The 27,952-nt window shown below is 33.8% G+C and overlaps 2 protein-coding genes across 8 annotated transcripts; one reads left to right on the plus strand and one right to left on the minus strand.

Moving 5' to 3' along the window:
- The first annotated feature begins 2,414 nt into the window (after positions 1-2,414).
- LOC143471341 (coiled-coil domain-containing protein 166-like) lies at positions 2,415-6,868 on the plus strand. The gene is made up of 8 exons (XM_076969797.1): positions 2,415-2,928; positions 3,183-3,236; positions 4,199-4,253; positions 4,349-4,493; positions 4,761-4,840; positions 5,056-5,232; positions 5,318-5,430; positions 6,604-6,868. The coding sequence occupies exons 1-8, from the start codon at positions 2,810-2,812 to the stop codon at positions 6,737-6,739; spliced, it is 879 nt and encodes a 292-aa protein (XP_076825912.1). The 5' UTR covers positions 2,415-2,809; the 3' UTR covers positions 6,740-6,868.
- Positions 6,869-7,012: 144 nt separating this feature from the next.
- On the minus strand, positions 7,013-27,576 carry LOC143471339 (bromodomain adjacent to zinc finger domain protein 2B-like). 7 transcript variants are annotated; one of them, XM_076969794.1, is made up of 43 exons: positions 25,635-26,409; positions 25,336-25,491; positions 25,065-25,247; positions 24,738-24,898; positions 24,576-24,626; positions 24,269-24,412; positions 24,031-24,186; positions 23,544-23,676; positions 22,587-23,428; positions 22,350-22,395; positions 21,968-22,036; positions 21,723-21,808; positions 21,304-21,399; positions 20,799-20,906; positions 20,475-20,581; positions 20,225-20,349; positions 20,020-20,135; positions 19,863-19,928; positions 19,390-19,422; positions 18,870-18,998; positions 18,605-18,710; positions 18,073-18,189; positions 17,785-17,927; positions 17,563-17,670; positions 17,248-17,432; positions 17,031-17,166; positions 16,850-16,921; positions 16,586-16,699; positions 15,271-16,411; positions 14,973-15,125; positions 14,538-14,623; positions 14,385-14,434; positions 14,204-14,276; positions 13,305-13,653; positions 12,731-12,889; positions 12,471-12,605; positions 12,195-12,331; positions 11,855-12,111; positions 11,585-11,711; positions 11,247-11,476; positions 8,634-8,906; positions 8,383-8,526; positions 7,013-7,891 (listed from the first exon to the last, which is right to left on the minus strand). In XM_076969794.1, exons 1-43 carry the CDS (start codon positions 25,783-25,785, stop codon positions 7,714-7,716), a joined length of 7,431 nt encoding a protein of 2,476 aa, XP_076825909.1. In that variant the 5' UTR covers positions 25,786-26,409; the 3' UTR covers positions 7,013-7,713. The 7 variants fall into 7 exon arrangements, 6 of the variants coding, with proteins under 6 accessions (XP_076825909.1, XP_076825908.1, XP_076825907.1 ...); XM_076969793.1 differs by having other exon boundaries at positions 20,225-20,352; positions 25,065-25,244; positions 25,635-26,408; XM_076969792.1 differs by having other exon boundaries at positions 14,204-14,273; positions 20,225-20,352; positions 25,635-26,408.
- Positions 27,577-27,952: the final 376 nt, after the last annotated feature.

The raw sequence follows: 27,952 nt of genomic DNA on the forward strand, positions 1-27,952 counted from the left end.
TCATTGGTTTTATCCTTTTGCGTAGAAATATAGAAATAAAGCGCAAAGAGTGGCCTGCTTTTCTTATTACGCTGACCGTATCCCATTAAGTAGGTTGACAATTTGACGCGGAACTGTTTGAACTACCACAGAGAAAGAAATAAAAGCACTGCACAACTGTATGGTTGCCAATATTTGTTTTATCTACTATATACACTGCTGCTGGTTGCCCATCATAATTGCTTGAAAAAGGTTTGCTTGATGGTCATACTTTAACCGATTTACTTTACTCTCACATAAAAACATGTGATTTGAAATATGCATGAAACTATTCAAAATAATGTACGATTCAACTAAAAATTACAATAATAAGTAGGCTATAACCGCTTGCGTGACACGCAAAGAATGTAAAAGGCAGAATTTTTGTTCAAGGTTTGTGATCAGCTTTACTCTTGAGAAAAAGAGAAAAATGTGTGAGACTGATAACAAAAACTTGGCAAGATGATATTTGACCAAACACAATTTAAATCATTGAATTATTTGAAGCTTAACGAAAACCGACAGTTATAAAGGATACAATTTTTGTTTGTAAATGAGTGAGACTTGCAGAAAAATTTTGTTTTGACCTGGTGCTGGTACGCACTGGGTCAAAATGCGATGCAACACAACTTGACATGAAACGCAGATACGCTGCATTGGTGGAACAATGCAACGAAGATTTCATGTTTTGGCGTCGGCAGAACGCACAGAATAAGAGAAAAGTCGCTACGTTCTGCAGAAAACAACGAAATTCTGCAAAATTATTGACCTAGGTTCAAGCAAACGGCCATAATTCAAAAATATTTACCTGACAAAGACATGTAAAACATCAACAGATGCATGAAGAAGTTTATGGGAAAAGTCAAGAACTCTCGACTTGTAGGCATGGTCTATTTTTATCTAAGACTATAACAATTGCAGAGGGCGGCCAAAAAGCTTCCTCGTGTGTAAAACAGGGTTTAAGCTAAGAGCTATTTGCCTTAAAAGGATTAGGCCTTTAAGACTTAGTGTTCACAGCACCTTGAAATTTTTTTGCCTTATAAAACTTTTCAGATATAGATAATTGTTTAAATACTATTGCCGTACTATGTTTTTGTTGTTTTAACTTTATGGATAAAATGTTGTCCACTTGAAATCACAGCTATGTAAAAAACTAAGCTACTTATAAAATCGATATACAATTGTGTTTGTAACAAAGCTAGTATTTTATAAATTTTTAAGTGGTTACTATCATTTCCAAAACCAAATAATACAATAACAAAATATAGGAATTTACTATACTTAAAGGTATGAATTGATATACGTTAAATGCAGATGCAGTTTGGCACACAAGAAAGATGTTGGTTCGATAGTCGAGTGATTAGAGCACTGGACTTGTAACAATGTGTAAACTTTGTGTGTATTGATCAGAAGTTCTGCAGCAGGAACAGTTTGATAAGTTACTTCTTGCTAACTCATCAAAGTGATCAGTTTTTTGGTATAGTAGTTTGACTGTTGGTCTCATAAAAACGCCTAGAGTGGGTTAAATGTTTGACTGCAGTAGGCCTATGCTGTAATGGAACTAAAAAATGAAACTGTCTTCAAGAAAAAATTGTGGGCATCAATAGGTAATGGGTTAAAAACTTGTACGGGATAACTTTTAAAAGATAATGTAAAAACCAGTTTCTTCGAGGCTATTAATCTTTCTTTTTTACATGTAATCATTACTTTAATTTATGGTGCATTAAATTCAAATTGACAACATATAATATAACTTTTATTTGTTAATTATGTATAACAACATCTATCTAATATTTTGTTAAATCCAATACTAAATTTACCTTTGTATAAAATACTAAATATTTGGATACTACTGTTAACATGTCTGAATAGCAGGAAGTGCGTTGGCTAGAGCGTGCTTCAATTAAGTCTCTTTTTTGCTGTTTCTCTCATATCCCTACCGTTTTGTTTTTTGGTATGACCTGGGAATCGAATGCAAGTTTCCTACATCGATGACAAGCGCTCTAACCTTGTTGTTAAAAAAGTGCTGATAAAACGGTAACTTTGTTTAAGCTTTTGAATTAAAAATTGGGTAAGACACTGCTAACCGGGACTAATTGAAATCTGACTCAAACATCTGGTAATCCTTAAATTGAGGTGATCTTATCAAGTGCAAACTGCCATTACTTAGTGGCATATATGGCTAACCATATAGACACAGTTTTTTTCTGCCCAGAGCTTGTGCAACAAAGCATTTGAGCAACAAATTTGCATTTCTATTTTGTTATGATTATGTATTATTTTATATTTATTATTATTTATATGATTTATATATTATTTATATTTATTTATTATTATTTTTATGATTATTTTGTTATATGTTTTGTTATGTATAATTTTGAAAAAAAATCCATGACATGAGGTAAATTTGTTTAGATGAAGTTTGAACATATACAGTATTCTAAATAGTGGTGGGATTCAGCCGGTTCGTGCGAACTGGTTCTTGGAATTTTAATGACCTTTGCGAACCGGTTGTTAACAACCGTATGTTTAGGCCTATGTGTATATCAGCCCCGAGTCAATATGGCTTGCTGTTAGTGAGAGAACCGGATGTGAAAATATTTGGATCCCACCACTGATTCTAAATGATAAATGTTTGGATTGAAATTTGCACACATATATATTTGTAGTTTATATCTATCACCAAAACATTTAAAAAAAAGACAAACCACAGATTACAATTAATGAATTTTCCAGCTTACTCTTCAGGTATTACCAAATTTAACTGTTTTGGATTTAATTGGCCAAAATAATGCCTCCCAAGAAAAAGGGAAAAGGTAAAAAGAATGAACCAAATGATAATATGGAATCGGCAGCTCCAGTTGATGATTCATTAGCACCCTCAGATCGAGAAATGCTTTTGCAAAAAGAGTGGGTTTTCAATAAATAATTCACAATAAATGCTAAAAATGTTATAAATGAGTCTACAAAAAGCAAGCATGCAATAATGTTAGATAATTTTATCTAGATTATTGCCTAATCTTGAAACGCTTTGAATATAATAATTCATAAAACTGAATACTATACCAATAAATAAAATAAATTGAATATATACTAATTTATATTTAATATACCTCGTTTTAAAAGTTTCTTGAAATTTTGTTAACAGTTTTTTATATTTTTAGGTTTGATGGCTTAACTATTGAACTTAGCAGATTGAAGAAAGAAGTGGACGAATTGTATCCTTTAGTAACTGTATTGCTAAGTGTTGTGTTGCTTCATATTCAGTAAAACAATACTGCCCAGCCAGCAGAGCAGGGGCCACACATGGTTTGCTGGAGGTGAAATGACCAGCAAAATTTGTCCAACTGGTTACAAAATTTAGGATAAGCATTGGGATGACATTGATATGTAAAATAAAAACTAAAATGAGGAGCTTAATATTAAAAAACCAAGTGGATTATTTCTAATAGTTTAAGGCTTTTTTATTGTAGGGTAGACTAGTTGAAGGTGTTAACTTGCCAAACACAATCAAAAAAATCTCAGACAGGGGTAGGTGAGGGTACTGGTGCTGTGATGAGTCATTAAGAAATGCTTGTTTATTGAAAGCTGGGCCAAGGACTTAAATTCCTTTATTAAAAACACTTCAAAAACCTTATGAAGGATTTACAAAGTAAGTGTGTCTATTTAAAATGTAAACCAGATATTGGGGGTTGGACAATTATTTTTTGTCACAATTGATCAAACCGATCTTTTTGTAGCTTACCATAACCATACTTCGATAAAAACTAGTGACTGATGATCTCTTGTATCATTGTTGAAGTGTATTGGAAATTTTCTATCATACATTAAAAAAATCAATAGTTAAATTTCAAAAGTAATTATGTGGACAAAAAAGAAAAACTAATGTGACCAAAAATTACTCTCTTTAGTGGAGGATAGTATTTAGGGACCACAAAACATCAAATCTTGGTAGTTGCTCCTCCTAACATACCAAATTGTCTATTACTCTTTATCAGTGGTCATAAGTGATATATATAAAGCGATAATGATAAAACAATACCTGCAGCTTGTGATCTGCAACATGTAAAAGGTTGGGCAAGTGTGATATGATGCAACAAATATGAATTCTTTTTCTTTTTGTCTAGTATGTAAACAAAATACTCTGGCGGTTATGCTTCTCAAACCATGTATGTAACAGACGCCGTGAAAATGAATTTTTGCAAACAGAAGCACAACAAACACGAGTGGAAAGTGTAAGAATTGTTTCAAATTCTAATTCAATTCATAAGTTAATCAATGGATTTAAAGACAAACTTTGAAAATAACCTTAGAATATTGTAACTTTTAGCATGAGTATATGTCATACATGGCCAAGAAGACTCACAAAAGACAAACTACCATTATTTCATTAAGTGACCAAAACCAACGTGAATTAGAAAAGATTAATAGACAAAAGGAACTGATGTTGGCAGATTATGAAGAAAAGAAAAACTGTAATTAAATAATATGAGCTAATAGATAGCCATAGTAGAGTTAACTTTGTGATGTATTACTGGTACATAAATGGTAAATATTACTTTTTGCTTGACTTGACAAAAACCATGATTTTCATGCTTAATAATACAAAAAATTTCTGTAATTTTACTTTTGCACTGGAATCTGTTCATAGATTACGATGTTACTTAATTACTTTAGTAAGAAGAATATGTGACAGAGGATTGTCTTAAAAGGTAGAAGTTTAATCCATGATTACTTTGTAGTATTGAAATCGTCATTACTTGAGAAAGACAGTATGCTTGCCAAAGCCAAAATGGAATTTATGGACCTTGCTGAATATCGAGTAAGATATATCTACAGCTATTCTGATAAGCATTCTAAAAATGTTTGTACTCTGCAAAGCTTAGAAATTCTACAATCCATTTTATTTTCATACATTTTATATACACTTCCTATGATATCTTACACGTAAGTAAATGCAGTTATAAACATTTCCAAATGTTTTGATGCAATACAAATGGTGACATCTTTAAATGAGATTGCTACTATGCTGTACAGGAATTACGTGAAGAACAGTTAAAGCGAATCAAGCAGCTAGAGCGAGAGGTTCTTCGGATGAGAGGAAAACATTCCGACACAATTCAGCAGCTAAAAGCACAGTTTCTGCAAGAAAAAGCGGAGTACGCAGAGGAATCAGAAGAAAAAATTCTACAATTGGCTCGAGAAGCTAATAAGGTATTATACCAATAATGCTTTCACTTAACTTACCTGAATGTTTACGTAAAAGTGGGTTTATTATAAAGATCCTTTATGTTTTTAGAAAGCAGTAAAATGTTTGGGTGAACATGCTGAGACTATTAAACAGGAAAACAGAGCACTGCGAACGGAACTGCTCGATTTAATCAAGAGAAGTCGAATATTAAACCAACACAAGTAATAATCTACATATTTGATAAAAAATTTAGGTTTCAACCTTATTAGGTAACAATGTTTTGGCTTTTTCTAAGATGTTACTTTTGGAATTGAAGAATATCACCATTTTGCACAAGTTTTATTAAAATCATGCTTGCCATTTTCATAAATCAGCCTATCCGAACATGTTTTTTGCTAAATGCCTATAAAGTCTTCGATCTTCAACTTCTTTGGACTACAAAAAGTCATTGTACAGCTTGACCTAAGTAATGATTTATTACGAAACAAGCATAGGTTTATAAGCTTGTACCTTTTTATAAACAGTGAGCACCTTTTCTTGTCTTTGCCCAAGTTTAGTACTGTGCATGAATACCACCAGTGTAGAGAAAGCATTACTTTCATCACAGTCACACTTGAAACTGCTTGTACTTGCAAGTGCTGTACATAGGTCGCGGCATAATATTGTACTTAAAATCACCACTATATTTCATTTTTAAGCCATGACTTGAATTAATTTTTACACAGTAGAAGCAGAGTTGGGAAGCTTATAATTAAAGCATGTAGGTATAAGATACGTGTTAAAGTATTTTCATGATCTCACAATGCAGTTATTATGCATAGAAGCCAACTGTTGGGAGTTGCAACTGATACTCAGAACGAACACTAGCGCCGAGGCAGTGTTATTTCTGTGTATGAGTCATAACAATTCTTTCACTCAATTTTATGGACGATTTCGGATTGAGAAAAAGTTGGCTGTGAAATGCTGCTCTAAATGCCGCAATGAACACACCATAAGAAATACGAGACGGTTTTCCCTTATCTTAAATGGCTAGGTATGGTAGCAAGTAACAGCATTGCTATGCAAATGTGAATGGACTTTGCGTTAGTACTATTTCCAAAACTTTATATACTACCCAATCGTTGGTTAGCGTACAATGTTCATGTCATATTGCTGAAGTAGGCTTTAGTTGAACACTAAGGATAATTGTGGTGGCATTGCCATTAAGTTTATAAACATGTAGAATGAGTTGATTGTATTGCAATTAAAATTGAGGAAAAGCTGGAAGTTACATGTATATTTCTGTGGTTTATTCTAGATCTAAATATGTTCTTTGCGGTATTTTAAATCGTTTCAGGACCACATTAAGCTTACGCTGATGAATAAACCTTGACTTTACTCTTTTTATATTGCAGGAAAGAGCTTGAAGAGCAACGCCAAGAACTGCTTCGTGAAAAGCAGTACAGTGAAGATATTCGAAAGTTGAGGGGTGATAAACAGCGTAGAATTCTTAAACAATTGGAGGACTCTAACAGTGACGTGTTTGCATGAATACTTGACCTCTGTGTCTTGATACCTGTGTATTTTGTTTTACTTTTATATTTTTGAGCATCGTAAATGTATGATTTAAAACATCATAATGTAGATCACAGCCAAAAAGACAATGAAAAAGATATAGATAATCACAGATATGTGTTGGGCAATTAATGTAATAATTCTAATGGAAAAAGGACACATACAATATTTCCTATGGCTAAAATTCAAAAAAGTATGGTGTTACAAATCTGAACAGCATGGTGTGAAAAACGTTTTGACTAGAGAGGCTGAAGATCACCGTATCTTTTATTACAAAAGAGCAGCGTTTGGTCGTGCATCATCTCACAATGCTGTTCATAAAAACGAAAAACTGCTGAATAACAGTGATTAATGATTATAATTAAATTACTCAATGAATAACGCATTTGCAATGTTCGCAAAAGCTTACGATGGCAGTCCCATCAAGTAAGTTCCTGTTTGATACATTCAATTGGTATACTGCAGATTACACAATACAAAAAACAATGCTAAAAACCAAAAATATAAATGATTGCAGTGCAAAACAATGATTATATCGCATCTAAAAATACTTCATGTTTAAGAAATATACTGCATGAATTGAAACATTCCAAAAAATCTGCAACGGTTTTGCTTAAAAAAGTGTGATTTTTCTACTCCAAAAAATATTTTAGCTCTGTTGACCAAAGTTGGCAACAACTCCTACGCATATGCAACATAGTCAAAGGAGTGTAGAGAGTTTTTGCAACATATGAAATGACTAAGTGATTTTCTTCCCTTGACTATGCAACCTCACTTGGAAAAAGGGTCTTATCTCATATCTATCATAATTGAAAATTGACCCGGCGATAATAAACTATTTTAAGATTGCCAAGTCTAAATGCACGTTATATATTAATTGCAGTATAAACTTGGAACTCATACAATTCACAACAAAAGTAAAGGTGTAAATAAAAAAATGATCGTATAATTCAGTTTGCACATTTTTCTTCAACTTCGATGGCCATTTCTAATTCAGCCCATCTTTTGTCAAAATACTTGCGCAGCTCCTGTCCAGCACTACCAATTGGGGAATTGTCTTCGTTATAAATTTGACAGTTATCAAAAACTAAGCGAACATCCGCAGAAAACTGCTCCGGTAACTTGTACCTATAAAAAATGAATGAATTATGCTTGACGACCACCAGATTTATTTCAGAATTAAAGTGGGGGGAGAGTGATCAATCAAAGTATACTTGTTAGTAAGTAAGTAAGTATACTGAAAAAAATATTTTCAAAAATATGTATTGGTACTGGTTAATCAGTTATTGGCTGAAATTTTATCCTAAGTTTGACATTAGTTACGACCAAGGTGGTAGTGACTGACTTGGTGTGACATCACAAAGTAAAATTTACATTTTATTTATTTTATGGCCATAACTGTGGAACTGGCGAAACAGTATGTTGACGCTGATGAGCACCAATTCATATATTAGGAAAATATCAGTTAAATTATACACCACAATTGTATAATTTTTGATTTAAGGTCAACTTGTTTTAGCACTTGCCCTCACTTAACTAGCTTTTAAACCATAAACAAAACTTGTATTTAGCTGTCTCCACTCTATTTAAATAAAACTTCTATTTTATTCATATCATACCTTCCTTTCTTTAATCGATTTTCAATTGTATCAAAATCCATTGGCTTTTTAATAATTTTTCGATAATCAGGTGCAACTTTTGGATCCACTGGAAACAAAAACCATGTGGCCAATTCATGAGTTTGCAGGTCTTTTAGAATCTCCCTGAAAGCAAAATATCACCAAACATAATTTTTCAGAGCTATGACGGATAAGTAGACAACCTGATAAAAGGTTGAAGGTGTAAAGATAAATGGGTAGGGAACCATTACCTATAAACAAAAGGATGGGATTTTTTCTTTTTAATTTTATCTTTTGTTTTCTTCCTTTTTTTCTTTGCTTTCTCATCATTTTCCAGATTCTGCAAACTGATTCCATTGTTTGTATGGTGGTTACCCATGCCTTTGTCGGAACTTGTAGCAGTTGCATCTTCATCTCCAAGATCATCAGAATGCATGGAAGTGTTGTCGTCGCTATGAATACCATCCTCATTGGCAGCAAGATCGGTATGATGTAAAAACACATCTTGCTCACTGCTACTAAAACTGTATGCAAATGGAAAAGAAATTTGAAATAAAATACATAATAACCGGACTTAGGCAACCACTCTTAAAAAAAAGTGTTGCTTACACTCTCGCTCGTCATTGAAAAAAGAGCGTCGCTCATACTTTCGCTCTTCTATAATGAAATAACATGGAATTGCATGAAATAACATAAAATTGCATAATGTATTGTATAGTTTTCGTCATTAATTTTTCCAAGCAAAAATTGTGCATGAAATTGCTTCACTGGGGAACAATTTTGAAAAAAAAATTTTGCTGACTTTGATTTTGCACTTGATTTAGGCTAATTCCGGTGTGCTGATTTAAAAAATGCCACCAGTTTTCTTCTATCACGTCAAGTTTTTACTCTACAGCATTCATCCAAAATATGCAACTTTTCACGACTTTAGCAGTATTGCTTTTCCATACGTAATAGGAATGCACAAGCTAATTATATATTAAGTTATATACAAGAAGGGTCAACTGAATTATTAAGCAAAAAAGGCACAGGCATTGATTTAGGTCAATGCTTTTTCTCCCATTTTTGGTTGGAGGATGCAATCATTCAACGAAATTAGATAAGAATGGTAAAATTGAAGTTAGTTGCTTTCCACTGTCAACCATGTATGTACTCGTACTTTCCAGGAAAAACAGACAAGCAATAAAATAATATCTGTTCCTATCCCTGCAGAGTGATGAGTGGTGGTTCCAGGTTCATAAAATTTCACACTACTGTGCAATTTTGCATCAGTAACTGTCAAATGCCTTGAAAAGATGACGACTCTGTTACACCACACGTTTAAAAAGCTTGTCAACTGCGCTGACTCAAAACACGTGTTGCCTCGCTTTGAAGTTGTAATGTCATAAAAGCGTGGAATGTAATTGCTTGATTAAAGAAATATGTCAAGTGCGGGAGAGAGAGAAAGAGAAAGTGCGTTTTAACGTACTTTCGAAGTGACAGTAGCTTCGTGTATTGCCATGATATACAGGGTTTACTGGAGGAGTTGGGAATTCCGATCTACAACTCTACTGAATGGCGAATGGTGATTGACAGCTCAAAGAGGAGCTTAAAGTGCATCCTTCTCCATAATGGCAATTTATACGGTGCAGTACCAATTGCACATTCAGCTAGTCTTCGTGAAGAATACGGAAACACAAAAAGAGTCATTGAATTGTTGCAATATCACAAGCACAATTGGATCATATGTGTTGACCTTAAAATGGTATGTTTTCTTCTTGGTCAGCAACACGGATACACAAAGTACCCCTGCTATTTGTGTATGTGGGACAGCAGAGCTCGAGATCAGCATTGGGTGGAGAGGAACTGGCCTCCAAGATCTGACCTTAAACCTGGTGATCCCAATATTCTACATGAGCCACTTGTTGACAGAGAGAAAATTATTCTCCCACCTCTGCATATAAAGCTCGGCCTAATGAAGCAATTCGTTAAAGCATTGTCAACTGAAAGCAACTGTTTGAATTACCTCGTTTGGGCTTTTCTTGGCCTGTAAATACAAAAAATTAAGGCTGGTGTATTTGATGGTCCACAAATTCGGCAACTCATCAACGTTTCCGTGGTTCAATGTTAGAATTGGAAGAAAATGCGTGGTCATATTTTAAAAACCATGTCAAGGGATTTCTTGGGAATACACGGGCAGAGAATTATATCGAAATTGTTCAGAAGCTATTGGAAAGCTACAAAGAACTCGGCTGCAACATGAGCATCAAGATGCATTTTTTGCACAGCCATCTTGCTAATTTCCCGGAAAACCTTGGTACGGTCAGCGATGAGTAAAGAGAAAGATTCCACCAAGATCTGAAGGTGATGGAGGAAAGATATCAGGGAAGATGGGACTTACATATGCTGGCTGACTATTGCTGGAGTATTAAGCGAGACTGCCCACAGCTTGAACATGTCAGGAAAAGCTACAAGCGTAAATTTTTGACGTGATAGAGAAAAACTGATGTCATTCTTGGATTCAGCACCCAAAAGTTAGTCAAAAACAATTGTTAGATCAAAGTCAACAAAGTCATCAAAGTCCCTTGCTTTCAAAGCAGTCATTTTATATTCATTATACAAAATTATATTGTTGAAGCACTTCAAAAACCTCTAATTTTTTTAATCCAACCATCTACATTATCCCTTTTTTGCGTTTGCAGCATTGTGCACTTGTGCAACAAAAAGAGCGACAAGTGAATAACCCTTAATAAGGAGCACGCTTGTGGTTTCTTTCCTACTTTGAAAAAAAGCGTCGCTCTCAAAACAGAGCACTCGTGCCCAGCTTCGACAATAAAAAAAACATGACTAATCAACAACAATGAATTAACCCCAATAAAACCAACCTTTTCTTTTCAGTTGTTTTTTCTTTAGTAGAAGCTGTTGGTTCTGAACAGTCAAGAGGTTTTTGTGAAGAGTTGGACAGCTCATCATCATCAACATGAGACAAAAGTTCATTCACTTTTTGGCCTTTTCTTTTCTTTGATGAACATGCAGCAGCTTGAGATTTGGGAGCCGGCCGCTTATCAACTCTCTTTCTTTTCGGTTTAGGACTTGAATCCACCTTGAAGGGATTCTGCAAAATAATAAAAAAATGAGGAAGGTTCAAGGAAATACAAAAGGGAACAATGGAAATCAAAATAAAAGATGTTGTAAAGCAAGTTAAGAGAAAAACTGTCAATACCTTTGGAGTACGTTCCCATGCTATGCATGACTCTAGCATTGCTACACACATAGACAGCTGGGCTGCACTGGTGGCTGTCGATACTGCATTACGCCATGTCCTTAAGCCCGCTGCAACATCACTTGCACTGCAAAAAATTCTTTAATTTTAAAATTTTTGTCATAGAGTATCATGCTATATGGATGGACAATTGAATAGATATCTTAAAAAGATTAACCATATCTTGAAATTTTCATACTAAGTATAATCCTAAAAACACAACTGACATACCCAGCTTCAGATAGAGAAGGAAGATTGCTGAATTCACTCGAACCCCCTTTTCGGATTAGTGGAGGTTTTAAATAGTTTCTTGGCAAAGCTTGTTCTAACTTTATTAAAAGGTCTACAGCAAAGTTAAGCACGCTTTTTGGATTGTGGCATATTGGATTGCTCCAATCGTGTTTAAGTGTGTTATCATCATCAAATGAATATGGTATATGTGCCAAGTCATTCTGACACACACTCGCTTTTGGCAAATTTTCCCAAGCCTGTAATTGAGCAATAATAAAAAAATTTATTTATTATAAGAATTTACAGCAAATGTTATGACTATTCAGAAAAATGAACTTGCCTTGTTAAGAATCCCTACATTCACACATTGATCTGTTACATCTTCAACTTGTTTTAATGCTTCCATTTCAATTTGAAAAGCTGTCTCAACTGGATTTTCTAGCACATCTTCAACATCCTCACTTCTGCAAGTATCACCTTAAGCACAAAAAAAAATCTCCAAGGTTTTTACAAAAAAACACCCAAAAAAGTTTACAGCATAATAACCACTAAAGTATCTTTTTAATAATTTGTTACAAGAAATTTTCCAGCGCCAACTTTAACATGCTCTTTTTACCTCTTAAACTGCATATACGTTTTTGTATTTTACCTGATTTATCACCAGCGACCTGTTCATTGACACAACTGTCTTGCTGTTCCTGCTCTTCTTGAATATTTGTAGAAAAGTTTGGTCCATTTTCAAATTGAAATTCTGTATATCCAATCATAATCCACAGTTTACATCATTAAAAAACATAAGACAGATTACAATACAAAACATATTGTTTTGATGAAATAATAAATTTTGAAATTACAGATATCTCAGTCCGCACATACCTGACTTACTAGCAGTCTCCATGGCTTCCACACAATATTTATGATACTTGGTAATACCTTTATGTAAGTTTTTTTCCCTCAAACCACGTGAATGAAGACAATCAGATAACTTGTTAAGGTCTTCCTCAGTAGTTATTTTCCACCAGCCGTATTTCATTTCTGTAACATTAAAACAAATCAAGCTAGTTGTACTTTCAGAAGATCACATACATACTAGTAACATCGTAGCTTGTATATTATTATGTATTACCTATAACAATACAATCAGTAATATGATTAACAAAGAAACAAAAACAAAAATAAAGTTTAATAAGACTTTGAAGCAGCTAACAAAAAGTAATAACAGTTTTAGGTGGATTCAATCCACGGCCGATGCAACCCAGGACGATGATTGAACTTAGAATGGCTAAAGCCAGAATGACCAACATCTGTAGGTTGAATCATTCTTAGGATTAATTGTCGGTTGGTTGAACTGTCTTGGTGTTGAATCATCCGTGGTTTCAATTGACCAATCACGGGTCATGACATCTTTGTATTAAATTTATAAACAGTCACTCATTATATAATTTCTTACGTTTTGGTATCAGCAAGGGTTGTTCTCTGACATTTTGAGCAAGTATGTGTTTGGATGGTATGCAGTCATAGTCTGTTTTCATAGCTACCAGTCCCGGCTCCATTTTTAGGTTGTCAATAACATGACTGAACATTTGACTTTCTGACAAATTGAAGTCTCTTTGATTTACAAATTCTAATGTTTTAATCCCTGAAGGTGATGGTTGATTTTTCATGTTGCCTTCATCATGTGATAAACTTGTACTAGTTGCTAAACCGTCTGTCAAATAGTTGGAAAGATCCATTGGTATGTCTTGACTGGGATTGAGTTTCAGTTTTGAATTTTTGACTATACTTTGAATACTTGACGCCTAAAAAAAAGATTTATTTCAGATAAGAATTTGTAATCAGGTAACCAAATAGTTTTTATAACAAAAGTTTGTGTATATATTAGTTGAATCAGATGCATATATAATACATATTTTAGAAAAGTGACCATTAAGCCTATTGCAACAGTATAACTAGAAATGTAATAACTATTTGGGAAGGACTTGATTTACTGTCAAAGAACAACAGGCATAAGAGCATATACAGGCGTATACAAACGATTTTGTGAAATGACGCCACACCCATCTAACATGCTGTTAAAAAAATATTGCATCCAGAATAAAAAAAAGCTTTTTGAAGAAATTTAGCCAACGAGTGACAATGCACAAGTAAAGTAACTATTGATTAGTGACGATAAAATAAAAACTGGATTGTTAATTTGTCAAATGCCTAACATTGTGAAACTGCATCATAGGAAAACAAATGATTTTGATGAGATAGGTGTTTGAACTACACTAAGAGCTGTCACCTTGTACACTCTTGCACCTATATACTACTGCATTGTAAAACGTTTTAAAAATTATGCTACATTACCTGCATAGTCACATTTCCCTCAGAAGCATCAGGATTTCTCGAACAATGGGAATGATCTTGGCTTCTTGTGCTGCTAATAAACAAATAATTTTTTATCCTGAATACGGTTTGGTAAAGTTTAAACAAGTGTGATAATCTCGTGAAGTCTAACTTCAATCAAGTGGAAACACGATATCCTTACCTGCCCGGTAAATCATTCAAGGAATCTTTCATATTTTTACCAGTGAGTACCTATAATAAACATATTTAGTTAAAAAATCTAACATTTCTTTTGGAGATACAAGGATACCATAAGTAACCCCATCCCCATTTCCATCTCTTAGTTTACTTTTACCTCCAGTTGTTGACATGACAATTCATGAGCATCCATTCCGATGCTTTCTAGTGCCATGGTCATGTGCTTGCCCAAACTAGATTTTTCTAAAAATGCAGCAACCGGAACAAAATTTAGCATTCACAATTTACAAAAACTTACTAGTTCCAGCTCTAATTGTCGTGAAATAAACTATTGTTTTGCAAAGTATAAAAAATGTACACATAAATATACTTAAACCTAAATAATCTCACAACACAAGTATCTCACTCACAACAGCAGTATAAAAACTAAAATTAGTTGATAATACTTTTTTTTGAAACTTTTGAGAACTCAGGTTAGTTTAAGAATTAGTATTGACTGAATGTCATAGAATTGGCAAAGTTAGGTGGCTGAGATTCTTATAATGTGTTTTGGATTATTTAAACGTTGAAGTAAAGTACCCTTGCAAAATACCTGTATCGTCAACAAAATCTTCTTCTTTCCCTGAGTGGTGTGATGCCGGGTTTTTTTCTGGAGTTAAATTTTGAGTTGTGGGTTCATTAAGTGTACCTTTTACATCAGTGGTTGTAGTGTTTTTCAAATCCCTCATGCTGTGAGGTTTAAATTCTGAAATAGTGTAATCAAGCACCTTATGCCAAAAATCATGCTAAAAATAAAGTACAGTAGTAGTATTATTACAGTAAATTAGCATGTATTTGCTTAATTAAACATGCACAGTTGCACACGGTATGAGTAAACAAATAATTCTCACGTGGAAAGAGCAAATGAGATGATGAAGCAACAGCTTTTGCAGCAATGGCCCGAGCTGCTGCTTCGACACTATCTTCTGGTTTCTTGCAAGCACCAGTCTTAGAAGCCAGACTTATCATTGTATTAAGCTTGTTGAAATCAATTGGATTATTACCATTGCTGCAGGGTAACACCAGATCCGTTGCTTCATTGTTTTTGCAGTGAGAATTGTTGCTTGTGGTAGCACTGTGATTTGATGTCACCTTAGTCGTTTTGTCTATGTCTTGGCTTACACAGTTCTTGACTGAACCAATGACTGGTGGAGGTTCTGAACACACAGTAGAATTGATGTTGTTTGAAGATTGTGAAGAGTGCGGGGCAAAATTTGTAACATCATTGTTAATTCTGGCAGTAATGTGATTGCTACTTAGAGGTTCATTTATATTATTCGTGACAGCAGCAGATGTTATGTTTGAAGTACCAGCTTCCCAAATAACACTTTTATTACAAGGTTGTGTGACCAGATTAGTTCCATCACTGGAAGTAGATATTGGATTCGCATCAACTGGCAGTATTTCGGGTGCATCATCATCGAATAACTTTTTGGAGGACTGTTCCTCAACGCAATGTTGAGATAAAGATCCCGCTTTGGCAGAGCTGGCTTTACTGCGAGAAACAGCATCAATAGGTGGGTACTTGCCGGCAGTTTGTTTAATGCTCGTTTTATTCTCAACTGCAGTCGTTTCTGTCATTTCTTTACCATGCATTTTATGATCAGCATCCGACACTTTAGTTTGTAAGTTTTTAAAATGCTTGGATATCTCGGATGCATTCTCCTTAGTAGTAACACTGCCAGATTCAACAGTTTTTATATTTATATCTCTAGCTACTGCTGCATTTTCATCACTGGGCAGTAAAACATCTGATTGCTTTGTGTCCGTCATGTCGCTTAATCCCTTTGTGTCTCCACAAGCTGGTAGCACGGTATCTGTTTGAGGTGGTTTAACGTTTTCAGGAATTGTTGTACAAAGGGGAACATTTTCCTGTTTTATTTTTATTTTGCCATCAAAAGTATAATGTTTCTTTTCATCTATTTCGTTTTCATCTGTTTCAAATTCATCATCATCATACCAATGACCACTTTCCAATCCCTCAACAAATACCTGACAAATTTGTACCATAAATCAAACTTTTTTGGTTTAAGTAAAGTTTTTTTGCATTTTTATTCCGTGTAAAACGTTGTGACTTTGAAATCTAAATTACATGATTAGAAAAATGTCAGGACTACCAATATAGTATTTTGCATCAAACTGTACAATATCGTCATAAAAGCTTACCCCTCCGAGGTTAGATAATACCCAGTATCTTCTTTTATAACGATCTTGACCCATATCTATGGCCCTTAATGGTTTAGAACTTGAAAATAAACGTTCATTGAATGACTGGTGCTCCTATTGAATAAATTGCAAATATTTTTAATATTATTTGAATGACAAGGTCTTATGGATTTGTGGACAAAATAAATGACAATTTAAAGTATATAATCAAAGCTACAAACAAATTATTATATTTACAATACTATTATCAATACATACAGATACCTTGGTTAGTTTTTTTATTTTTCTCTGTATTACAGTGTCACTTCTGCATGTGGGTTTTGAATCTCCCGTGATCTTATTAAAAATATATTTCCATATAAAACCACAGCAATCATTACTGTAACAATCCTGAACAGTATTTTGTAAACATAGTTTAAAGCCAAATTACACTTAAAATATTTACAGAGTCATTGTCTTTTGATGAATCGTCTTTCTCCCCTTTCTCCTCCATTTCATCCTCTCCCTTGTTCTTACTTCGTATTTTCGAGGGTGAACTTGTTGAATGGTCGCTTTCATCATGTGCATGTTCAATGCGAACTCTGACGACAAGTGAAAAAGTAGAACTGAGTGCCCACAGAATTAGTAAAATTATAAGACGATTATACAAACTTTATACATACTGCCTGATCTTCCCTTCCACAATCCATTTATCTCTGCGAAGTGTTGCAAGATTGTCTAGGTGTTTATCTATCTCAGTACAGACTGGCTGACTGCATATAAGTTCATTAACCAGGAAACCCAAAATATCTGCCTTTTGGTCAGGTGTTAACGAAGGAAAAGGTTCTGTTTCCAAAAGTTGTGTGATCTGTACAAATACTTAATATAAACTCTGCGCAAATAACAAGTAAGTAACACCCAAGTTTTATCTTTTTGAAGAATTTAGCATAATTATTAGGAATATGATAAACAATAAATACAGACAACTGACAACTTACATCATTTTTATTTCCATTCCGAGCCCACACAAAAAGACGTAAAATTTCAGAGTAGTTTCCTTTGCTTACATCAACATCCGTCACCTTCAGCCCAATTGCACAATGCAACTACAGAAATAAGCCAACAACCTATACCATACAAGTCCCTCCAAGCAAAGAAATTATGTTAATATGCACTTAAAGAAATAAAGGTAAGATAATCCCAAATAACTACAAACATACCCATGGTCCAGGTGCAGGAACACCAGGATCACACAAACATTGATGCAGCAATGCCATCGTTAATCGTACAAGTGAACCAATATGCTCGGGGTCATTCAACAAACCGCGTTGCAGTTGTTCAAACGAGGGAATTACACTTTCATCTATATAAAATATGTGACTTTGATTTGAAAAAAGAACACCTGGCAAGTGTAAACTGTTCTAAAATGCTTTAAACTACAACAAAGACAAGGAAAATTGATTTAAAATCGGCAGTTAAATTATTTATTTTTGATAAATGAAACACACCTATTAAAATAGCATCCTTAAAAGTATACAAAAATTCTAAGACCATCAAGACTGTAGCAGTGGCATTTCCACTAAGCTGCGTCCAAAATGCTTTCTTATCTTCTTCCAACATAATGCCTGAATATGTAGTTGTAATGTCATAGAAAAATTAAATAGTAACTGGGTAGAAATATAAATCAATATTCACATAATTTAAAACACAGTAAATGAAAATATATACAACTCATATTCTTCATGCAAATCGAAAATATTAACTTAATCACACAAAAACAAAAGAATCATGAAACAACTCAAATACAGATATCTATAATTTTACACAAACCAGAGTAATTTTTGCAAGATTAAATCATTTTGGAAGTTCTCAGAACATTGTAAATATTTAATGCAAACCAAACTTTAACTTGAATTCAGAACACTAAACGGTAACCAGAGGTATGTTTGAGATATATTTATAGGTTCTGTTTAAAATATCAAGAGCTTAGCCTAAAACAGGCCAGCTATTGTGAAAAGAAAATGTTAAGTAAAAATTAACCTTGTAATGGTTTCAAATCTGGCATATGTTTGTTGTCAGTCAAACACATATCTTCAACTGGCATTTTTAACTCTCGAGCTAATTTCATTGCAAGTCTCCGTTGTTCCTATAAAAACAGATTCATGTTGCAACAGAATTACTTAAAATATAGCCAAGTAAAAAACCGACATGTTTTAGCCACTACCTCAACGTTTTGTAAACACAATCTTTCCTTTTCATAATTTATAGAATCTTAAGAAACGGCACAAAAATTTCAACAACTTACTAATTTTCGTTCTCTTATAAAAATCTTCTCATTTCTCAATTCCTCACGCCTCTTGTCCCTCTCCTCAGCACGTCTTTTGGTCTCTAATGCTTTCAATAGCACAAGATTTTGTCTTCTCTGCTCCCTTTCCTGATAAAGTATAAAACATACAAAGTAAACGATTTCACCAAATAACAATAAACATAATACAACTCGAGTATTTGATAAAAAAATATACATAAAACATATGAATACATGCAAACCCAAGTGTACTTAAAGAAATTATAGTATTAAGGGTTCTATGTAATCAAACAAAAATCTTTGTTCTTCAAAGTTTAAGAAAGAAAGTAGACCTTATTATCATCCCATTCAATATAAACATGTCAAATGACAAAACAAAAACATTAGCCATCAGGCAAAAGTTAGTAGGTGAAAAGCAAAATTCATTCCTTTTGTTCTTCCTTCAAAGCCACGTTTTTAATAATATGGTCACAAGCAAGTGATTATGGGTAAGCAAGTTTATTAGCAAGCTGTCACTAACCATTGCTTCAATTTGCCGTTGAGTATTCTTTTCCTAAAAAATTTAATGCCCAGTACTAACTATAATACAAATTTTATGGTAAAACTGGTATTATTTTCCAAGGATTACTTGTCAAAAATTCACCCAACAATAGCGTTGTATGGGATGATCCAAAAATGTTTCCATTTTTATTGCACTTGCATTCTAGAGTATATCAAAAGAAAAAATTTCCACAGATCTATGCTAATGTTTTTTGTAATACAGCGGCATTATTCATGTGCTTTTGATGCGTTCAGTCCCTTCAACATGGCTTCACACACAGACGTTTGTAATGTTTGATCCCTATCGAAGGGATCTTTCCCAAAATCTTTTTAAATATTTGAATATTAAAAGTGAAATATTTTTGGATCAAACTGCGATATCTTTATAATGTCTTAAATATAATTTTAATAAGGTGTCTGACATACAAATATTAGAACACTGTATAAACTCACCTTTGCTTTTCGAAGTGCATCCTGATATTTCATCAACTGTCTTGCAGCTTCTAGTTTCTGCCTTTCCTGTAATAAAAAAAAGCAATTTCATTAAATAATAATTAATTATCAACAAATCAATAATAAGTAAACAGTTTTCTTTAAATTTCCACCTTACCTCTATAAGTTGTCTTTCTCGCATTTCTCTCTCCATCTTTTGTTGCTCCATTCTTTGCTGCTTCTCTAGTTTTGCTTGTGCCTTTTGTTGTTGGCGCAAACGAAATTTAGCCTCAGCTAAAATTAAAATATTTTTATTGACATAGCACTAACCACAGAAAATTTAAATTTAAGTATATAATTTAAAAAACTATTGACAACAATACCAGCTTCTTTTAATGCTTGTTGTTCGTCTTCGTGACGCATTCTCTCTTGCAGTGCTCTTTTGGCCAAGTCTGCTTGATTTTGTAAATTTGCACCTTGACCAAAAACCTTGCTCCTACTTTTGTTTCTGCTGAAAAAGTCAAAAAAACTTTTGATAACAGCTAAAATTTAGCAAAGGATATGAACATAACTATAATATTATTGCAAAGCTGAGTGAAAACATAATTAAATGAGACAGATAACTCCTCATACCTGACAGAATCTGACAAGCTAGAGACGGATTTGCTCAGAGGAGAATGATCAAGCTGCTCCATGGAGCCCCATCGCGAATCCAGTTCATTTTCCGATATCTTTGTCCACTTTCAAAAACGAAAAAAAATGAAGTAAAATTCCAGTACATTTACAGGACATACAAAAGTCACTAAACACTTCCTTTTTATTCCCTATCAGGTATCAGTTAGAGACATTTCAGACCTGCAACCTGTAAGAGCTCACAATTTACAGTTTTCGTCAGTGCATAATCTACTTGTTCACATTTAACATTTGAAATATTAAACAATATTATAAAACTTTTACCTGTTTTGTATTTTTGTCTTTTTGTTCATAAAAAGAACCAATACGCAATCTAGAACTAAATGAAAAATTGTTCCTATGCAAATGAGTGACATTATTATCCTCCAAGAACTGAAACAAATTAACAGGTGGTTAAATTTGTGCTAAAGCAATTAAATATTGCATGCAAAACTACATAAAAAGTCTCATACAAAAAGATTCTACTTTATGCACGAGAAACCAATGCAGCAATGCATCTGAGAAGTCTGTGTATAGCTTGTATGCAAAATTGTTACAAAGTAAATTGACTAAATACATGAAATAAATAAAGATGCTGAAGAGTAAAAAGCTTGGAGTTTACCCAGATATGTAATCACAAAATTTTAAGAAACAATGCTTGATATTTGAAATTTCATTTTTTTGAATTGTCAAAAATACAAATACAGGATTATGACATGTCGCTTCACAGAAATACGGAATTGAAATGAAAGCAAATCCAATCCCCTCAAACTTTATGTTAAATCATTACCTTTAAAACATCAGGAAAGGTTCGATGTTTTTTCCCATCAGGTGAAACATAAAAGACTTCCCCTCGTAACTGGTTACCAAAATATTTAAAGCGAACCTAAACAACAACAATATCAACAGATTGAAGAAGCTTCCAACAATAAATTTTCATTATAAAATTTCATTTGCCTTTCATAAAAGCAACTTTGCTACAGTTTGTTACAGTGTACAGGAATGTCTAGTAATCATACATGCATCAGAACTGCGCCACTATATAAATATGCAGTACTGCACTTTACCTAAAGATTTTCTACTTACAAACTTATTGAAGATATGATCGGCCAGATAAAATGTAACAGATTTTTTAAGTTCGAGAGTGTCTGTACATCACACAGTAAAATCAACAACATTCTGAGAAAAAAAATGATGAATAAAATGTACCTCTCTTTTCCATCCTTCCTTTAGTGGAAGTAAGACTTCTTCTTCGTTAGAAATCACTCTACGACGCTTGCGAATTGGTTTATCTCCTTCAAAATAAAGTCCAAAACTAAATTGTGAATTAATATGATATAGAAAGAAGCAACAACTAACGGCACTACCATGCAAGAATAAGGAAAACCTTAGAAATTGCTTTTTGCAAACAAAAATCATCAAACGGAATCACGACAACTGTAGCAAAAACCAACCTGGCCCAATGAACTCATCTCTTAAGCTGTCCTTGGACTCAAAGTCTGCTTGGTAACTGTGTTTTGAGACTGTATTATATAGTACATTTTCAGAACATATTTTTGAGTAATAACATCACTGCACAACATATGCAACATTAAGTTGATTGTAAAAAATAAATTAGTTGATCATTAACAGCAGTCAGCACTCAGTTGGTTACGCACTCTTAGTTTATACCACTTTACTTGAAAAAGATGAAAGAAAACAAATTAAATGTGAACAAAATGTTCAATATTGGTACAAATCTTCAAATATGTTCCCAAATATTTGGTACTGGTGTGAGTGTTAAACCACTATCAAATTAAAAAATTACAATAAAAATAAAACACAATAAATTTTCACCTTTTGACAGAGGTGGTTTTCCAACACATTGCTTAGAAGCCTCTTCCTGTGTCAAAATAAAACTGAAGTTAGCAACTTTCCGCCGGTTATTTTTATCAAAATACACAAAACTCATGGACAAATGTTTACAAACGCTCAGATGCAAGTTTTCAAAACGTCTAAATTGTGAAATATCAACCTATATGTAGCAAGTTACATTAATGTAACATTAGTATCTATAATTCATTTTGTACTTACTGAAGTAGATTTTGAATCAGTTTTTCTAAGCATTTTTAATTCCTTAGTTAAATTCATTTGCTGCATTTGCTGCATTTGTAAACGCTGCATTTCTAAAGCGACAACAGCAGCCAACATTTCATTAACTTTGTTCAAATCACCAGGCTGTCCACTGCTAAGAAGATGATTGCAAGCCAACATAAATGTTTCCATGTTTCCACCAGAAGGAATTGATTGAGCACACTCCTGTGCTGAAATAGCTTGCATAAAATCAGCTTCAGTAAAACTTCTAACTGCATGATCATTATCATTTTGATTGTGCTGCTTAGTATGGCTGTTGCTGCCAGCTGACGTAAATGGATTGGCTGCAGTAGTTTTCTCACGATGTTCATCTGTGTTTCCGTCAAAAGTTGATGACCTTTCAGCTTCTTGAAAGTCAATATTGTTCTTAACATGCCAACTGGGAGATTTACTTTCCATTTGTGACATCGTCATATTTTTATTAGACATTAACTTTTCACCATGGCATCCATCCAGGGCTATTTGTTTGGAAAGGGCATTCTCTGAGCCAGGTGTTTCATCGCGCAAAGACATTGAGCTGGATTGTTTGCTTTGCGATGTGTCTTTGATTTGCCCTTGGGAACTCTCATTGGATTTTCTTTGTGGTTCATCTCTAGTAGAGATTTCTTTTAATTTTTCTCTTAAACCAGGACTTGTGTTATTTAAGTTAGGAATAGAATGGGTATCATCAGAAGGACTTAAGGAAGTGGGAGGTAATCCTAACAATGATGCGGCTGCAGGTCCACGTTCTTGTTGCAACTGATTATAAATTGCAGCCAGAAACATGTTGGTATTTGATTCCTCTGTGACAAATAAATCTTATTGTTTTAAATTGTGCCTGGTAGCTTTTTGCTTACCATATATGGGAAAAGGACTGAAGGAAAAGATCTTGAATTTAAATAGTTTTGTATTAATTACCTTGACAACCATTTTTACTGTTTGGTTGGTAATTTGATTTTGGTGATACAATTTTTTGTGAAGACGTTGAAGGTAATTCTGATGATTTATAAGATGTTTTCCTCCTAGATGTAGTTGGAGGAACTGGCGGTAACTGAAAAGAAAGCTTTGATACAAACTCAACTAAAATAAGTAGTCAAGAAAATTCACCTTAATAATATTTGCCAAAAAACTTATATTTTCTACTGTAGCATTGCATCAACTGATGCAAATGATAATAATAGTTTATCTATTAACACACCACATGAGTATCATTACAAGAACTCAATGTTTCTGATGAAAATTCATATGAATGTTACATAATGATTAAGTAAAACGATCATTGCAGGTAAAAAATTAAAAACTTACTGGTCTTTAACAGTGGTAATGACATGATCTGTTTCAACAACTATACTTTAATAAAAAAAACTAGTAAAAATCAGAAGATAAATAAATTGTTCCACTTTACCTGCCCCAAACCCATAAAACCATCAGTCAATGCCTGTGAACCAAAATACGTATTTGGAGGTGGTTGCATTCCAACAAGCCCAGAAGTAGTTGAAGAAAGCAGTTGCTGATATATTGATTCTGATAACTGTTGTTGCAACTTGTCCGATTGTGATGCCTGCGAGAAATTCCAAAGTTCATTCATTTAAATTACAAAATGATATGAACGTTCTAAAAAGTATATGATCTTATAAACTTGCATTCTTTGTAAATTGGCTATGTGAACCAGAAGGTTCCACAGGCCTTCTAACTGCTTTTAGTGCTGCTTCAAGTTGATCTTGTTGTTGCTGAAGCTGCATCTGCTGCAATATGTATTGTTGTTCAAAATGCTTCATCATTTCTGCCTAAAAGAAGCAAATTAATGATAAAAAGTTGTGTTAACCTTGAACTTAAAAAGCATAGTCCATGACTTGAAAATATCAATCAGGTGGTACAATTTCAATTTATCTACATCATAGTATCCTGCTATGTAGAGATTTGACCTACATACCAAAATATTATTCTTACTTGCATGAGCTGCTCTGTTTGAGCTTGTTTGTGTGCAAGTGCCTCTGCTTGCTGAAATGGGTAAAAAGTTGAAAGACCAATGATACAGACAGTATAAACAGAATATGTAATTATATAACGTACAAACTTTCGAATATTTGAGAAATAGCTTCAACCACTCACATTCTTAATAACCTTGGAAACTGAATCAGATGCAGAGTATGATGAATGGGAGTTTACTTTTGTATTGTGGCTGGTTGATGTATGTCTTGGGGACAACACTTTACTTGGTGTTAACCTGGAAGTGGATGCAGTGCTTCCTAGTGTTGACCCATCTCTCTCACCTACAACCATGTAAATTTAAACAATTTTAAAATAAAATGTTTCCATACACGGATTGGAACTACATACTTCACTACTAAAAATTTTTAGTATGATACAAAATGAAAATATAATACTTTTCAGTTGAACTATAATAAACAATTTGTATAATAGTAATGGTCAACTTACCATTTATAGATGTTTGATCTTTATTGCTTGATAAACTATTTCTTGGTTCATGCATGCTCAGTTGCTGAAAGGTTTGATTTAAAAATGGATTGATATTCGGATAGGAGTTTGTCATAGATGGCGCCACACAACTATTTAAAGCAGCCATATTTTGCTGTGCCATAGCCATGCTCATGAGGTCTGCTAATAACATAAAAATTAAAATTATTATTAATCTTATTGATTAGTAGAAATTTTAATAGTTAACTTTGGAAATCAATTAAGCACAAACCAGATCCAATGTTGAGTGGCATTCCTCCACTTGCAGATAATCCTGCCATTGCGTTAAGTGCATGAAAAGAGTTGGGGTCAAAACCTGGTAGCCCAGCACCTTGGAGGTTTAAGAGCTGTTGCGATACCATATCTGAGGGCGATAGAAATCCTGATCCTAAAATAATTTTAATATTACTGTACCACACTTCATAAATATTGGTTTACCATCAATTAACTACGTTATTTAATAAAATAAAACATAAAATATATAGGTTGCATGCAAAGACATAAATTTAACATTTATTAAATCAGAGTCACCTGCAAACAAAGTTGGATTTAAATATACAGGAGGTACTGATAGTCCCATTTGTGCAGCAAACGATGTTTGTTTTTGGGAATTGCTATTGGTTGTTTTATTTTGATCTGAAACATGCTTTTCCCTTCTACTTCCAGATTTGTTTTGGTCCATTTTGCTAGCACAGGTGTTAAGTTCCCACCTTTATCATTGGTCTTTCAAGGTATCATGTATGTTTGCGAGAAAGTTGTAAACATAACATGAGTGAACACAGTCATTTGCAAATGTAATCGCTTAAATGTGCATCTACCAGATATACACAAATGTGTGTTCTTATTTATAAAACTGGGATATTAAGAATGTACAGTGTTTACATGGTGCTATAAAACCATACTGTTCTATATGTCTGTTGTAAACACCGTTACCTATTACGTATTACAATGAATTGTCAATACACAAAGCAATTTTAAATTTGACTAATTTTAAAAATCACCATGCCCGTTAGAGGGCGCTAAAATACCGCTGTACTGACGGTACTTGCCGGTGTCGTGCCAAATTTGTTCTTGCATTGCGACGTAGTGGTTTGACATGACTCGGTATATTTTTTCCGCTTGAAAACCTCGAAGATTGTCCTCGAGTTCAGTAAAAACTTACAAGGTTACCAACTTAACTTACAAACAAGAAAACAATACATACAAACTCATTGGAAATACAAGGTTTTAAATCGAAAAAATTGCGCTGAGTCTTGCGACATTTTTACGTCATAATGCCCGGGTACATATGCACAAGGTCTGTGCATACGTCCAAGTCCAAGTCCAACACAGTCCAAGCAAAAGCTTCAAGACATTATCACCATTGCTAAATACATTATTTATAAATGGTTGTGAACCTTCCTGGTCTAACCCCTTCCTTGTCCCTGGCATTGCACGATCGTCGTGCATGCTTGGCAAAAAGTATGGTCAACATATACATGCAAATGCGTTGCAAACCCTATTATCTTCAGAACTACTTGTGGATCTTAACTTAACCATAAAGTAAACGCAAAATGAGTATGATGCACTTAACAGTTAACCGGTAAAACCTTAAGTAAAACTCAACATAATAAGAACAACTCGCAAGTTTGATGGAAACTTCCTCGCCCACTGAGAACTATGTTGGGCTACGTAGTGTCTATAAAGTGTGTTTACAAACGAAGCGACGAATCACTATATGTGGATTAAACCGGCACAGCGGCATCCAAGATATCGTGAACCGTAGCAAAACTGTAAATTTGTATAACTGCAAATATAACGATATTTCAAAACAATGTTTTGCTCAGGAATTTTTTCGTACAGAGGCAATATACATTACATATATCTGATTGTACGAATCTGGAAAATGGACCGAAAATACGAAAAAGAATCCAGTTTGGTTACATTTGAAATCAAGAGCGGTAACAATCCTATTGGATTAAAACGCGGAGGAAATCAATTGACTACATTTTGTAATGATCCAATTCCAAATAAATTTTGTCAACTGTTCTGCTGTATTACGGTATAACATCTTTGTACAAGAAACATTTTGCGTTTTTTTGCTGAGCATTAATGTTGTAACACTAAGCGACAACGCATCAACGCGGATGGACCTTAAGTTTCCTCTAAATCTAGGGCTCTAAGCTGAGCAACTGCGAAAACGTGCAGTTGACAGCTGAGGTTTGTGCAGTGAAATCCGATTTTCGCGTTCTTAGAACATTTCATTGCAAGTGCAAAACAATCTGGCAAGTGTCTTGTAGTCGAACGCAGTGACTTTCCACTGTGATGGAACAATTTCCGCCGCCAATATCTCAATCACGGTTAAATTTGCGACATATTTTTCACGATAATTACTTACGCACTGAAAAGTTACTTGCGATCTTTGATATAACATGAACGTTTTTTGTACTAACTTATATGTTATCGGCGGCCTTAAAGAAAGGAGCGGTGTACTATCTCTTCCAATTTTATAATTAAAACTATATAATTAAAACTAAACTAAAAACTTGATGATTAATTAAACTTCGTTATACTTTGCAACTTCAAACTTCATTGCACTTACAAATTTTTCGTTTAAAAATGAGTTAAAGACACTTGTGCAATCATTCAATGTAACTGAACCATGTATAAAATCAGTGTGTTCTTATACTTCCATTTTGCTTAAATTTCATGCTCACTGATTAGCCTACAAATTTTTTCTCAAGCAAACATTTGCACAAATTAAAGTTTCTTCAGAAGGAACACCAGATGAACCGTCGTACTTTGCAAAAACAAAATTTCAACAACATATCTTCACGTGAATAAGATGTCAAAAACAATAATACTGCAAA

This window comes from Clavelina lepadiformis, chromosome 9 (genome assembly GCF_947623445.1).
Source record: "Clavelina lepadiformis chromosome 9, kaClaLepa1.1, whole genome shotgun sequence".
Taxonomy (NCBI): domain Eukaryota; kingdom Metazoa; phylum Chordata; class Ascidiacea; order Aplousobranchia; family Clavelinidae; genus Clavelina; species Clavelina lepadiformis.

What these genes read in the sequence shown, in the direction of transcription:
- LOC143471341 (XM_076969797.1), top strand. Translation starts at nt 2,810, where the DNA reads ATGCCTCCCAAGAAAAAGGGAAAAGGTAAAAAGAATGAACCAAATGAT. An exon ending in AACAAACACGAGTGGAAAGT is followed by an intron (nt 4,254 to 4,348) that starts GTAAGAATTGTT and finishes TGTAACTTTTAG; the next exon opens with CATGAGTATATGTCATACAT. An exon ending in TGGCTCGAGAAGCTAATAAG is followed by an intron (nt 5,233 to 5,317) that starts GTATTATACCAA and finishes TTATGTTTTTAG; the next exon opens with AAAGCAGTAAAATGTTTGGG.
- LOC143471339 (XM_076969791.1), bottom strand. Translation starts at nt 25,785, where the DNA reads ATGGACCAAAACAAATCTGGAAGTAGAAGGGAAAAGCATGTTTCAGAT. An exon ending in AGCTTGTCAGATTCTGTCAG is followed by an intron (nt 20,353 to 20,474) that starts GTATGAGGAGTT and finishes TGACTTTTTCAG; the next exon opens with CAGAAACAAAAGTAGGAGCA. An exon ending in AAAACAACTGAAAAGAAAAG is followed by an intron (nt 8,907 to 11,246) that starts GTTGGTTTTATT and finishes ATTTGCATACAG; the next exon opens with TTTTAGTAGCAGTGAGCAAG.